Here is a 15,203-nt window from a genome sequence, read left to right as displayed (position 1 = left end):
GCAAGTGGAAACATTGGTAAGAGAAACTTATGAGGCAAATACATTCTACTTAGATGAGAGACTAACATTCAATGTGTACAGATAGACTGAGTTAACATGACCTAACACCTAAGCTGAGAAAAATGGACACACAAATCAAAATTCAATCACCTTGCCTTATTAAGGTGGCTAAGGGTCAGGAAAGAACACCTCCAAGATCAAATAAAACCACTGAGTAGGGATTTGACAAATAGGTCTTGGTAGAGGGGCATAAAGCCTTGTCTACACATGCAAACTGCACTGGTTTAACCCAAATCTGTCAATTTAGACAAGGCCTAAGAAACAGAAAGAGTAAGTGGCTCAGGCTGCCTGATGAAAGCGGAAAGAGTGGACAGTAGTCTCTAGAAATGTAAGGCATTTTCTTTTTTCACTGCAACTAAGCCAGGTGCATGTACCCCACGGAGCTTTGCAAAGAATTCAGATGAGGTATGTTATGCAAAGTTCTCTGTGTTAATTTGATTTTCCCTCTATTAATAATAAAGCTTGTTTTATCAAAAGAATATGAGTCAGACTTCTTCTTAGTTCATTTCCAACAAACTGTCCTAGAGGTAGATAAGGGAGGAAAAAAGTGTGTGGAATCTTACCTCCATTCAGAGTAATGTCAAAATGTCATGAACAAGAAGGTGCATCCCCCAAGCATTGCTGCAGCCAGAGTGACATGCAAGGCAACCCTCAAGACGAAGGGAGTGCAAGTGACGTTAACTTGGTAGTTCATATTAATGATATTTCCTTTCTACCGAGGCATTATAGTTTAGATAATTAAATACAGGAAGCTCAAGTTATACAGTAAATATTTCAGAAGAAGGAGAGAAGCAATAAGCAGAATGATCTATTTTTATGGAAATCAATGAGCTGCAGTTTCAAAAGTAAAGCAAAACTGGAACTTAATGAATGTCTGGTATGTAAACATTTCAGATACTAAAATGTACAATGTAACTGAGGTTGTCTGCTACCCTTCACCTATCGGATAGCCAAAATGGTTCCCATTCTTTTAAGCCTTTCACCGTTTACAAGTAAAACAGACTAAACATTCCATGGAATTTTAATGACCTTTTTTCCAAGCTAAAATGTAACAGGGATATCCATAAGACTCAATTTGATGGGTATTATGAACTGCAGTCTGAAGTGTTGGCATAAGAACTTCAGATGACAGAGCATTGAAAAAGTACATGGAGTATTGGTTTCTAAGTGAAAATTCTGTTCTGGAAGCTATGAACTATACCAAAATAGATTACAAGAATTAATTATAAAATCTTCAAGTTCACATAGTAACAGAGTATTTCTGAGCCTCTTGTCTACAACTGTCACTGATGTTAGTAAATGTTTGACAACATAATTAAACATACAGTATGCAGCAGTTCGACTCAAAAGCTAACTGTGGGCTTGTCTACACTTGCAGCACTGCAGCAGCACGGGTGCAGCTGACCTGCTGTAGCGCTTAGTGAAGACGTTACCTATAGCGATGGGCGGGCTTCTCCTATTGGCGTTAGATCAGTGGTTCTCAGCCCGGGGTACATGTACCCCTGGGGGTACACAGAGGTCTTCCAGGGTGTTACATCAACTCATTTAGATATTTGCCTAGCTTTACAACAGACTACATAAAAAGCACTAGCAAAGTCAGTACAAACTAAAATTTCAGATAGACAATGACTTGTTTATACTGCTCAATATACTATACACTGAAATATAAGTATAATATTTATATTTCAATTGATTTATTTTATAATTATATGGTAAAATCAGAAAGTAAGCAATGTTTCAGCAATAGTGTGCTGTGACACTTTTGTATTTTTATGTCTGATTTATGTCTGAAGTAAGCAAGTACTTTTTAAGTGAGGTGTAACTAGGGAGTATGTAAGACAAATCAGACTCCTGAAAGGGGTACAGTAGTCTGGAAAGGTTGAGAGCCACTGGCATAGATACTCCATCTCCCTGAGAAGGAGAAGCCCCCCCAGGAGAAGCCTCCCCATCGACACAGCGCTGTGTACACCAGGGGTTAGGTCGGTATAACTACATTGCTAAGGGGTGTGGGTTTTCTACACCCCTGAGTCACATAGTTATACCTACATAAGTTGGTATTGTAGACCAAGCCTTTAGGATTGTTTCAGTTTCTCTATAAAGTAAATCCTAAAGAAACATGCCCTAAAAACAAAGATGCACATTGCATTTGAGTTTGTGTACTCAAATTGTACATGGGTACGTTCACTGTCTGATAGAAACATACACTGACATTATTTGAGGCTTGCGGGTGTCTCCTGTCAGAGTCTGTTTGCTTCTGTGATGTCTTTCAGTGCGTACACTGTTATTTTTATCCGAGTATATTTTAAAATATTTATTGTATTAAAAGTGTGACTCACATAGGCAGAAATACATTTGACCTAGGCTGTCTAAATGGGTAACTATAAAAGGGAGGGGGTGTCTCTAATGGTTAGAATGCCTCATCTCTAATGCTTACAGTAAAAAACCTGGGGGTAAGTTGAGATTACTTTTTCTACAAATTTCACACATCCTATTAGACTAAAAAAAAAGTATCCCCTCTGCCCTTACTCTGATACCCTTGTTTGTCTCATCCAGCTGTTATATCTTGTATTTTAGATTATAAAATCGTAGGGGTAGGAATTATCAGTTTCTCTATGTTTGTACAATGCCTAGCAAGATGGGACCCAGACTCGTTGAGGCCTTTAGGTGCTACTACAGTATAAATGTTAAATAATAAATAGCAGCATAAGGATCTGGGTATTCTGACCAGAGTCCTATTCCTGGTTCTGCCACTTTTGGAAAGTAGTTTATTCACTATGTGCCTCAATTTATCATCTGTGAGATTGGGATAATTACCTCGAAAGGTGATTGTGGGATTCTGTAAAGCCCTGCACTCAAAGTTTGAGACTATCGTAATGAAATCCACATATTTCACTGAATTTTGTTGTGTTACTCTGGATAGTGTTATATAGGGTGCGACAAGAAATTCATGAACTTTTAAAGAGGCTTAGAGGAAGAAATTCACAGTAATCACTCAGGGCTCAATTCACTTTGGGAGCTATGGGCTTTTATGAGCCATTAAGCTGGTTTTACTACTGAAAACCAAACAATAAACAATGTACAAACTCAGAGCATTTTAGCATGCTGATACTTTTCCCTGATAGCTTAATTTTGTAATCCAAGATCTACTTTTTTTATGTAACTCTCTAAATTTCATGGTCACAGAAAAAGCCTTCAAAACATGAACCATGTGTAACCCATGAGGTTGTGTATGCATAATCTGCAGATTACCTAAAACAATAGTTCCACAACCCCATCCAGCAATGCACTTAAGCACAGGCTTCACCTTAAACACTTGAGTAGCCCTATTCACGTCAACAGAACTACTCACATGCTTAAAATTATGCACATTTTTATGTGCTTTATTTAAGTGGAACATAAGAGTTGTGAACTGCCCCATTCATCTGAATTAGGTGTTCAAGCTGAAGTTCAATTATGACCATTTAAATGCAGCTGTTGTGATCCTGATCAGAGCAATCAAGAAGAGGACAGCCATATCATGAAAAGTTGAACAACTAACTGTGAGCGGCATTTCACTTTGGCATCACCAGCCGGTAGAATTAAGTATAGGAGCACCACATTTTTTCCTCCTATCTGGCCTGGGCTGAAAACCCATGCCACTACTCTCAAGACTTCATATACTCTCCATCATTGGTCCCACATAACAAACCTGAATAACTGACCATTCTCAGTTAGGTTTCCCTTTTAATTAAGGAGCTTCATTTATCCATCTATTTTGGGAGGTTGCAGAGTGTCCATCGCAGTCGTATTTATGCACGGTTAACATTCTACTTAAGGACATGTTGTGCAACTATTCTTATTTTTGCTATCTGAGAACTGTTAAAGACATTAATGCCATTTTCTAGTTATTACGCATCAGATTGTGTATTACCAGCGCCCTTGACCACATAAGAACATTCACTGTAGTCCCACGGCACGCAGTGCTCAATGGAAAACCATAAAGAGAGGGAACAAATGGGGCACCGCAGTTACTCCTAAGAGAGTACAGCCTGTATTTCATATCATAACACTCCTGCAGAGATCTGGGCTACACCATGCCTCACTAGACCGTTTTATAAAAAGGAGTCATTAAAAATTCTTTGGGGCTGAGGGACAGGGGGCAAAGAGTTCAAGCAAGAGAACATGTAAAAAGGTGGGCTATGCTGAAGCTTCTGAAGCACTGGACATAAGATTCCTTTGAATTCTTGTAGAGCTCTGGATTTCAGAAAAAGTAACTATTTGTTCTTCTGTTATTTGTTTGGGGGTTCTTTTTTGCAGTGTGTTTGCAACAGAATTTTGTACCGGGGGCGGGGGGGGGGAGGAGAGGGAGAGAAGAAAAGGGGGAAATAATCTGATGCATTTTGCCCAAACTCAAAGTATTTCAAAGTGGAAATGATGACCAAACAAAAAATTTTCTCCCCAGCCCTTATACATATAGTTTGCAAATTGTTTATGAAAAAGAAAACAGTTACTATTATTCATATTTTTATATAGCATATTTCATTCTAAAAGTGCCCTACAAACTTTATGCATGGATCATTACTTCAACAGTAAAATGCAGCCATGCCTTATATTTATGTAAGACCTGCCCAAAAGATCTTAAAGCATTGTAAAATTTTTACGTAAGGTGAAGTCACTTCAGCTACCGCTGTCATGAAGATAACCTTTGGATGGAAAATGGCAGCCGTTCAACAGTGCACAGCAATCATACAGTGAAGTACATGAATATTATTGTATCCAGTTTTCTCTACCTATAATCCCCAGTATCAGAAGTAGCCACCAAACTCATAATTTGGCCAGGAGAATGCCTCTATTCTTGCAAAATGTGCCATGGAATCTGTAGTGACCACAAGAGTACAGGAACTCTGTTTTATATCATCTAAAAGATTAAACGTGGGGTTTAAATGAGTGGTGATATGTTAATAGTATAACAACTTCCTGAAAGTGATTTTTCTATACGTTCACGTAACGTTTCATTTAAATGTAATATCACTGATAACTTCGCATACCTTTTTTCTTGCTCAGAATTAATTGGCAAAGGGGTGTTGCCAAGTCTTCTATACTATCTTAAAATGTGTACTTTAATGGTTCACATAAAAAGACAATCACTGACAGACAGGGACAGATATTTACTTTAATAGCAAGAACTCCAGAATGTTTTTTTTAATATTGTACAAGGTAGCAATCACTTTGGTAGTTTAGAATGCAAGACATCAGGTTTAGCTTTTTAAAATGACTGCTTTGTACAAAATGAGACATGATTCTGTGGAATGCTTCTAACTTGTGATTGGAACAACTACATGGGGAAGTTAAATCGGTATAAGGCTGGGTGTGGATTTGAAATGCTATAGCTAACCCAGTATAACTGCCCATATAGACACTCTTATTCTGGTATAAGAGTGCCTCTTCCAGTTTAGTTTGGGTCTCTAAACTGAAAAAAAAGCCATTCTTACACCAGAATAAGAGTGCCCACACTGGGATTATATCAGTGTAGTTATAGAGGTCAGACTATATCACTGTAATTACACCTATGTAACTTCTTGTGTAGACAAGCGCAGTTCTGACAGAGAAATAAGATTGTTCTAGAAAAATTTTGGCATAGGGATTTTCTGATTGGTGGAGCGAAGTGTGAAGACTGAGGGTACTAGTAATTCAGGTGCCAATAAGAAACAAGACACACACCGAAAACTATAGATGTGTAGAATAAACATTAAACCATTTTAAAAACGATGATCACTACTAAACACATAGGGCCAGACTGCAAGCCTTCACTGGAGAGCAGTTAACTCACTGAAATCAAAGGGATTATTTGTATTAAGAACTGCTCATGAGCATGAGCAAGGAGTTCACAAGCTGATCCATCAAGGTTCAGACCATTAAAGGATCTGGTTGCCCTTCACAACATTTAGACAAAGAGACTTCAACATTTCCCCAAGAATATGGAGCACATCCATCCATCCACACTCACTTGCCCAGAATGAGCAATCCAACTACTCTGAAAGTGCCAAAGCCGACAGAAGTGTGCTAGCCAGAAGAAACTGAACATTAGATTTAATCCCATGAGATTTAACTAACGTCCCTATGGGAAGAAGAGCATTTGCCCACCAACCCACTAGGACTTCTCCAAGAGCAGTGATACAAGACAAACACACCATAAGGTCAATGGTATTGATGGAGGCTGATAGTTTAAACCATATCAGTATGACGTTGGTCTATTGCCTTGCAGTCTGTCAACTAATGAGACCAAAAATGAATGTTAAAAAATGGAGAATAATCAGATGCTGCTGAAGATGGAATTTCAATACCTCTTCAATAACCTACCCCAGAAAGGGAAGGTTAGACAGATTACAATGGGACACTGGGTGGTGCAGGTAGTTGCCCACATGGAACACAGTGCAGGATCAGAATCAGAGAGATGTAAGTATATGTGCACTTTAGCAAAAGAAAACTGCTACTAGAGAAATAGCTTAATTCTTCTTGAGTTTCTATTCTTTGCAGCGAAAACAATATGCATAGAAACTCTGATAATAGGTGAAACATCTGACCACAATCAATTTCTTATTTGGTGGTCTTTGTGCCATTTGTCTAAGTTCAGGCTATGGTCTTTGTATTATTACTGCAGAGGGCATATGCATTGCCCTTTTATTTTCCTTAACTGGTTCAATGTATGGTCTCTCAGAGACTTACTTAATCCTTCAAGGCAGCCATGCCCTTGGTCAATGTTAACAGCATGGATGTGAAGAGGCTATTGTTGTCTCAGTGTACAACCAATTCCTTATTAACTACAAATCAGAAAAATAAAGAGGAAACTCTTCCCCATTCTTTAAAATCTATTTTTCATGCAAAGGAATGATGAGGATTAGAAGTGAAGTGGCCTGGAAGCATAGTAGGGAAAAAAGTCTTTCAAGATTCTAGAGGAGGCAACAACAGCTCTGAAAGCTAGGAATGAAATCCTGACCCTAATGAAGTCAAAGGGAGTATTGCTATTAACTTTAATGGGACCAGGATTTCAACCCATGGATCTAAGCTAAAGGAGGGGAATTCTCTCCAGGAATTTAGGATTTGGAAAGCTACTCCCTCCATGGAAGAAAAAACCTACAGCAGGGTGTTGATGAATGGATGCATTTTTTTTTCTATCTTCCTTCCTTGCTCTACATGCAAATTTATTAAATTTAAACAAGAGGATGTCAGGTGAAGTTGTCTAAGTATAGTCAGTCAACTCATTATCCTTTGGGAGCATGGATCAGATTAAGAAAATTTCTATAACCTCCTAAAATCTGATTACGGTACCTTCAGGCACTATAAATGCTCATCTGCCAGAAACATCTATAAACTCACTGGGGATATGGGGAACGGGAGAAAAATTAGCAATACACTTTAGATACTGATAAATCAAGCAAAATATTTTCAGACCTGGCTTCAAAATAAAATCCAGAGTATGTGGCTGGAGTAGAATCTAGAGCAAAGCTCTTAAATCACATGCTCATTGGTGAAAGACTAGCTTAGTCAAATCCTCATGACTCTACTACCAAAAGCAACTACTACGGTTATGTCTACACTATCACTAATGTCAGCAAAATGTATGTTGCTCAGGGGTATGAATATTCCACCACCTGAGCAACATAAATTACACCAGCATAAGCGTTAGTGCGTACAGTGCTATGTGGGTAGGAGAACTCCTGCCCACACAGCACTACTGCTGCTCATTGGGGGTGGATTAATTATGTTGATTAGAGTAGATTATGCACAGAGCGTCTACACTATAGAGCTTACAGCAGCGCAGCTGCATTGGTACAGCAGCGCCGCTGTAAGCTCTCTATCGTAGACACAGCCTAAGCCATACCTAAAGAACGGGAAAGTGTTAGGAAAAAAAGAATTTATAAAAAGAGCTATAATATAATCAGCATTGGTTAGCACCTTACCACAGGACTTCCTAAACTAGTTATATTTAAAAGGTGGTTATTTTTACTGAAGGTTCAACAAATACTACTAACTTCTAATTCAATATAAATTAGTTCAGTGGAGTAGATGTGTTAACACTTGATTTAGAGAAATGCTTTTAAAAAGTTTGCCTTTTACAAAAAAAGATAGTTATAAAATATTTGTATAACCCTAAGAACAACTATATCCAATATTCTGAGGCAGTTTTTCCCTGTAACACCAAGCAGAGAAAAGTAATGTAATAAGCACTTATCTAGCACTTTCTCCATAGGTCTGAAAGCATTTTAGAAAAGGAGGTAAGCATTATTATACCCCCACCAGTGGAGAAAACTCAAGAACAGATAGGCCAAAAGACTTACCCTTGGTTGCACAATCTTGTCAGACTTTAAAAAACAACCTATCCTATTCAAAGCATCATACATCCAAATGGAACTGAAAGTTTTAACAGAAGTTTACCAAAAACTCATCTGAAGTCTGAAATATTGGTTAAACCCTGAGTGAAGTCATATATAGTACCAATTTGAAACATACTGGTGCTTATGAGTGCAAATGTGACATAACTGGAATATGTTTTATGCTAGATATGCCATGTAACATATCTTTGGAAAGGTTATGTTCTACTAAATGTATTCATCCTATTTGTCTACATGTATCATTTTTATATCTAAAGTTATGAGCACTGGCTCTATGCTTGTATTTAAAGTGTTTGCTGTAGGAAGCACATAAGGCAGATTTGGTCAACATAGTGTGAAGGGGTTATTCAAGTAATTGGGTATACTTAGCTAACAATGGACCTTGAAAGATGCCAATCCACATCTGAGCTTTCCTGGGAACGTTCAAACTATCATGTAAACAATGGCATCGGCCGTAAAGAACTGAGTCAGGCATGGACATGTGACTTGCCCATGTGACTCCAAAACTCTGTCTTGTAGCTGTGATTCTGCACAGGAAAACACAAGGGATTTCCACCCACAAAAGAAAGACTGTATAAGGCCCTGGGAAACCCCTCCATTTTGTCTTCAGATGGCTCAGAAGATAGCCTCTCAACCCCAAAGAGATGCCTGAAAGAAACTGGAACAAAGGACAGTAACTACAGGGGTGTGAGTGATTGCTGGACCCAGACTAGGAGGAAGTCTAGTCTGTAAAAGAAGCTTATTGGAACATCTCCGAGGGAGAGATTTACCTGCATTTAGTTTCCTATTGTATTAGGCTTAGACTTGGGTGTTTTTATTTTATTTTGCTTGGTAACTTACTTCATTCTGTCTGTTATTACTTGGAACCACTTAAAATCCTACTTTTTATATTTAATAAAATCACTTTTTACTTATTAATTAACCCAGAGCAAGTATTAATACCTGGGGGAGCAAACAGCTGTGCCTCTCTCTATCAGTGTTATAGAAGGCAAACAATTATGAGTTTACCCTGTATAAGCTTTACACAGAGTAAAATGGATTTATTTGGGGTTTGGATCCCATTGGGAATTGGATATCTGGATGTTGGAGACAGGAGCACTTCTTAAGCTGTTTTCAGTTAAGCCTGCAGCTTCTGGGGGACGTGGTTCAGACCTCGATCTGTGTTTGTAGCAGGCTAGCATGTCTGGCACAACCAGGCAGCGTACTCAAGTCCTGAGCTGCCAAGGAAAACGGGCTTAGTCTCAGCATATGAGGTAGCAGTCCCAAGGGGTTTCTGTGATCCAACATGTCACACTGGTATACTAGATTATCTATTAACATTTACTGTTCATGAGAATCCATAGTCACTTGATACTTTTTTTACATTTTGGAACTATATCCTTAATACATACAAATTTCTACCTAATTACATCCAAGAGGAGACAATAATTTACCTGTGAGATCAGTTCCTTCAGGAAAGATGAGGAGTTGCAGTGGCTCACGAATGTCACAGAAATAATCCAGCATATTTTCGAAGTGGTTCTTGTCATCTTCCCATTTCCTCTGAATGAAAATAAAGGCAGCAACTTGCATTGCCCAACCTAGAGTAAGTTTAACAATATATATATATTTAGTAACATTTCATTGTATGTTTTTCATTTGCTTGCATCCATGAGGTTAAACTTTTACTTCCCAACTACTGAAGAAAAACTGTGCCTCCAGCTATATGGAATTTCATAAGAAAAGCCATCTTGTATTGTAACAGGGACCTTACTTGACGGGGTGGACTTTCAAGAAGCACTTTGGTGCTGCTGGAAGAGGTGTTCACTACCCATATGGTAAAAATCTTCCCTTTATTAAACCCAAGCCCCAGAACAGAGTTAGGGGACACTATGCTGCGGATGTGGTATTAAAGACCTCAATTCACTGTTCACAACAGTGACACTAGTCTTTGTGTCTAAACAATTTCTAACTCTGGTAACCAAGTTCTGCCAACCTATATTTCCACTGCAAATTCAATAGGATATTGTATTTTTCACTTTCTGTCTGAAGTTATGTAAAGTTGTTATAACATTCTTAAACCAGAGGTGATTGCTATTCAGTGGTCAGCAAAGTCCATGTCACTTTCAGTTTGTAAAGTGCTTTGGAAGAGTAGGCACTATATAAATGTAAGTGGTTATGATGGCACAATGCAAGTTTTAAAGTTTAAGTGCATAATATTTTGTTTAAAACATTTTCTCAATTAAATAAAAAAGTATATACAAGTGGATTTCAAATATTTGTAAATACGTGTCATACTGAAAATATTTATGACATTACAAGAAATTTGTGCTACAAGGTTTCTGATGCATACAACTTCCAATAAATTATTTTATCACTAATAGGTCATAATATAAAGCAGTACTCCCTTTGCACTACTTTATAGCATAATTTGAGGTATAGCTTTCCTCATGCACATGCAAGTCCCAATACAGTTGTGAGGATTTATGCCTAACATCAAGAAGATATATTAAACAAGTGGAATTGACATAACCATACATAATCTCCAAGTTAGGGGCCACATGCAATTCTCTTTCAAACCACTTGTGCATCTTTTTGGCATGATTTACTACACAACAATATGTGCTTCAGTGTAGACACTGCCTATACTGATGGGAGGGGTTCTTCAATTGTCACAGGTAATCCACCTGCCCAAGAGGCAGTAGGTAGGTTGATGGAAAAATCTTAATTACTCCACTCAGGGGTGTGGATTTTTCACACCTCTGAGCAACATAGTTAATATGACCTAATTTTTTTTCCACGTAGACCAGGCCTTAGTCTACACGACAGAGTCTATGATGGAACAGCTATGCTGGCATAGCCTCCTAGCGTAGATGCAACAAACGCTGGCAGGAAGAACTTCCCAGCCAGCGTAGGGACTCCACCTCCCTGAACGACATTAGCTACGCTGACAGAAGTACTCTTGCGTCCGCATATCTGCTTCTACACTGGGGTTTTTGTTGGCATAACTATGTCTGTTGGGGTATGGGTTTTTTCATACCCCTGACTGACACTCCTGTATCAGTACCACTGTTCCCTCTAAGCTGTGCGTGCGTGTGCGCGCGCACACAGATCCTAAACCCAGTGCACATGGCAAAACACCGCGCGCACAAACATTTGCACAGAAGAAATTTTTTGCGCACACGGCCTGTCAAAAATTAGAGGAAACATTGATCAGTATATATTTTAACCGTAGACAGAGCCTAAATATCCATGCTATACTTTCAGTGACATGGCTCAGGATATACAGGAGAAACTGCTTTCAAAAGGAAGCAGTCAGCTTTCCACATTCAACGTGAACAACATATTACAATCAGTACAAATTGTGCCAAAACAATGGCAATTAAGAACAGAGACCTGGTCATATGGATATAGTGTTTAGAAGGATCATTTTGGGGTAATAATTAGAAGGACAAACTAAAACAAAATTTTCTTTAATAAACTCTATCACATGACCATGCCCAAATTAAGTTGTAGCTTTATTTACAATTTCTTCTTAGCACTGGCCTTTATTATAGTGTAAGAATGTGCCATAAATATTTTAAATGAACTATTCAGAGCTTAGTTTTTAAACAGTCCTTGTGCTAGTTTCAAAAACCTATTTTCTCTCCCAAACAGGCTACAAGCTATCCCATTTTGTTGTTCTCATCTCATCTGAACTCCATAATTTGTGTACAAGAGTGTACTGAAACTATAAGGATGTACTTAATCAAACGGGGAAAATAATGAACACACTCTTTTTAAAGCCGCTGGTATATGATATTATACAACAAAGAAACTGATGCGAAAACTGGACATTCAGTGTGCAGCAGAGGGAAAAGCTAACTGGTATTGCGCCTCAAAATGCTGCCCAAAATTACTTGCATAATTACTTTTTTGTCACTGGTCAACACAGTGACTAACATCAACTTTGACACAATGTGACAACAAAAGGAGGAGGACGAAGAGGACTACAGGGTAAGAAGTTGCAAGTTGTGTCTTGCCTGTTACAGGTCCACCCTACTAAGAAGGGGAAAGTTTCAAATTTCTCCCAAGTTCTAGAAACCAACCACACACAAACCCCACAGAAGCAAAACTGGGAATATATGTAAAACGAATACCCTTTGCAGAACTTTGAGGAAGTAACAGGCAAGTGGGACAAGGTGGAAAGAGGCACCTTAATGAAAGAAAAATGTTGCTCTTTTGCTTCTGGTAGTTTTCACTTTTGTGTAATTATTTCAGCCAATACACTTCATACATTTAATATCCTGCTACTACCACCACTAAATTAACTCATACAAAACTACAATTTATGAAATTATTATATTGGTTGGTAACAGAGTCTTGAAACTAGCTTGTCTGGTCTGAGTTATTCAGAACAAGATTTCTCACAGCTACAGAGCCTGAGGAAAACGAGAGGCAAAGAAAGTGCTCACTTGGAGACTTGCTGGTAGTGTGCTGACGACAGCCCACTAGGAGAGACTTATCTCTGGTCCCACCTGCTGCTGGAAAGAGACGGGAGAAAACTTGCCACTAGACCTTCCCCACCATTTCCTCCAGGCAGCTTAGGCCCTAGAAGTTAGGTGGATGGTACTAGCTGCGCCTGAAACGCAAAACATCCTGCAGATCTGGGAGGGTTTTAGACCTCTGCCTGGAGTTTAAAAGTACAGAGTTTACAGGGGAGACAGGAAACTAACAGTAAGGTTACAGTAAAAAAAAGTAAGGTGAAAATGTGCCATCTTGGTTTTCTTGTCTCTGTCACATGAAGGCAAACGGCCCATATTGCACCATTGGAAGAACACATACATCATGTATTTTGGGGTGAAATAGGATGGGCAGATCTATGGGAGGAATTCATTAATGTGCCAACTGATAACTGCTGCTTATAAGTGGTATTTAAAAATAAACAAGTAGGAAGCACCTTCTCATCTGCAGTGTGAGGTGAGGCATGCTGTTCAGTCACCTGTAAAGCTCAGCTCAACATACTGTCTAATAGGCAGTAATTAAATTTTTCTTGTCTGGACTATGTTTTTGGTTGTCTGGGACTCCTGGCCATCAGGAATTTTGCTAGTCTGAAAGAAATCAATGTTTATTTTTACTGGAAAGCAAAAGCTTGCCCTTGGGTTTGTAAGTTCACGGGAAAGATAAATGGGAAAATATGGAACACAAACAGGGAAGTTAGTCCAAACCAAATAATGCAATTCCATTTCTTTGCCAAAACAAATACTATGCCTGTAATACCTGACATTTCTGATAACTAATGTTAACTCACAAATGTACTCAAAAGCATTCACTAACATAGATTATATAACTCTCGCTCAAGCTTGCTATGTGGTTAGCATTGTAGAAACATGCAGCAGCTGGCCACAATGACCTTTTCAATCAGCTTTTTGTGACTCAAAAGATAGACACTGGTTTCAATTCCAGGGTAATTCTGATTAAAGACATTTAACCTTTGTTTTTTGCTAGAGTAAGTAGCACGCATATGCTCACAGTCTATTTTTCACACCTATCTTGGTTTTATTGTGGCTTGACTACATACTGTAGTCCGTCACATGATCATACATGCAAGGGAGAGGAAATGCTACTATTGAATTGGAGAAATATATTGCATATAGGCAGTAATTTGCTCTGGGGACCTGGGGTGAGGATAAAACAACTTTAGCATACATAACTCTCCAGTAGTCACACAACATTATTACATTAACAATTCTATAGTTACGACTGAGGAAACATTTTAATTTCAAAGCCCCCTTTCCCACCAAAAAACATTATTTTCAATGGGTGGAGGGAGACAGGGACAAAACACACTTCTGGATGAAATTTCTCATGTTTGTTCTTAGTCCAAACATTTCATTTTTTGTTGGGGGGAGGAGGTAGGAGGAGAGAAGGGAGCACAGAGAGGGAGAAGTTTGGTAAAAAACAGCCAGTCATTCTTTAAAAGTCACTGAACATTTTTAAGACAGTTTCTCAAAAACAGATTTTTTTAAAAATTTTAAATGCCAAAGCCTCCCCGATTGCAACATTTATTGTTGATATTTAACCAGAAAATATGGCAAGAAATTCAAAGTTGTGGTATTCCTATAGGAATTACTATAACACGATACACCACCTTAAATTTTAAAATGTGATACACAAAATAGTATATATCTTCCTAAATCCTCTCTATTCTGCCTATTCTCTGGCAGTGTTAACATTAACCCTCAAACCCACATCCAGGGTATCATCTGACTTGACTCTCTCCAGCAAGCCAGAGATCCAAGTTGTGCTCAAGTCCTGGCATCTCTTTTCTCCATATTTTTCTAAAGCAAAACTGAATCCTGTCCCTACAGCTAGAATTCTTGTCCAAGACCTCATAATCTCACATCTTGGTAACTGCCAACCTCTCTGGCCTCTCCAACCCCCAGATTAGTGCAGACTGGAGGAGGGGGCAAACACAGCCACTAAGTTCGTTTTCCTGGTCTGTCACCCCCACACCTTTCTCCAGAATCTGTTTTCCACCACACCAAATACAAGTTAACCTCACATTTAAGGATCTTCACAACTTTGCCTCATCCAAACTATCTGCTTTTTTCTAATCATACTTCACACCTTCCTCCTCCATTCTGTCAATTATGCCAGTCTTGAACTGGATGTCCAATTCGCTCTTGCATGTCTCCATACTTTCTTCCAAGCTGTCCCTTACACATTGAAAGTCTTCACAGAATGAACCCATACAGCCACTACACTCTCTTCTTTCAAATCCCTCAAAAGCCATGAGGTCAATAAGAAATC

At 38.6% G+C, this 15,203-nt stretch overlaps 1 protein-coding gene across 12 annotated transcripts in view; it reads right to left on the bottom strand.

The window, feature by feature from the left end:
* LCLAT1 (lysocardiolipin acyltransferase 1) overlaps positions 1 to 15,203 on the bottom strand; it is a 198,826-nt gene that overhangs the window by 80,661 nt on the left and 102,962 nt on the right. For 11 of the 12 annotated variants that reach the window (XR_005224831.2, XM_007071694.4, XM_037895586.2 and 8 more), the window contains one exon: positions 9,866 to 10,012. Coding sequence is in view for 11 of the 12 variants with exons in the window: in XM_007071694.4 (XP_007071756.1) it covers positions 9,866 to 10,012 (147 nt within the window). In the remaining variant the exon portion in view is untranslated. Of the gene's footprint in view, positions 1 to 9,865; positions 10,013 to 13,350; positions 13,459 to 15,203 lie in introns of those variants that run through there. The other variant, XM_043543544.1, reaches the window with a different exon arrangement.

Source organism: Chelonia mydas, chromosome 3 (assembly GCF_015237465.2).
Source record: "Chelonia mydas isolate rCheMyd1 chromosome 3, rCheMyd1.pri.v2, whole genome shotgun sequence".
In the NCBI taxonomy this organism is placed as follows: domain Eukaryota; kingdom Metazoa; phylum Chordata; order Testudines; family Cheloniidae; genus Chelonia; species Chelonia mydas.
This window is presented reverse-complemented; position numbering and strand designations above follow the sequence as displayed.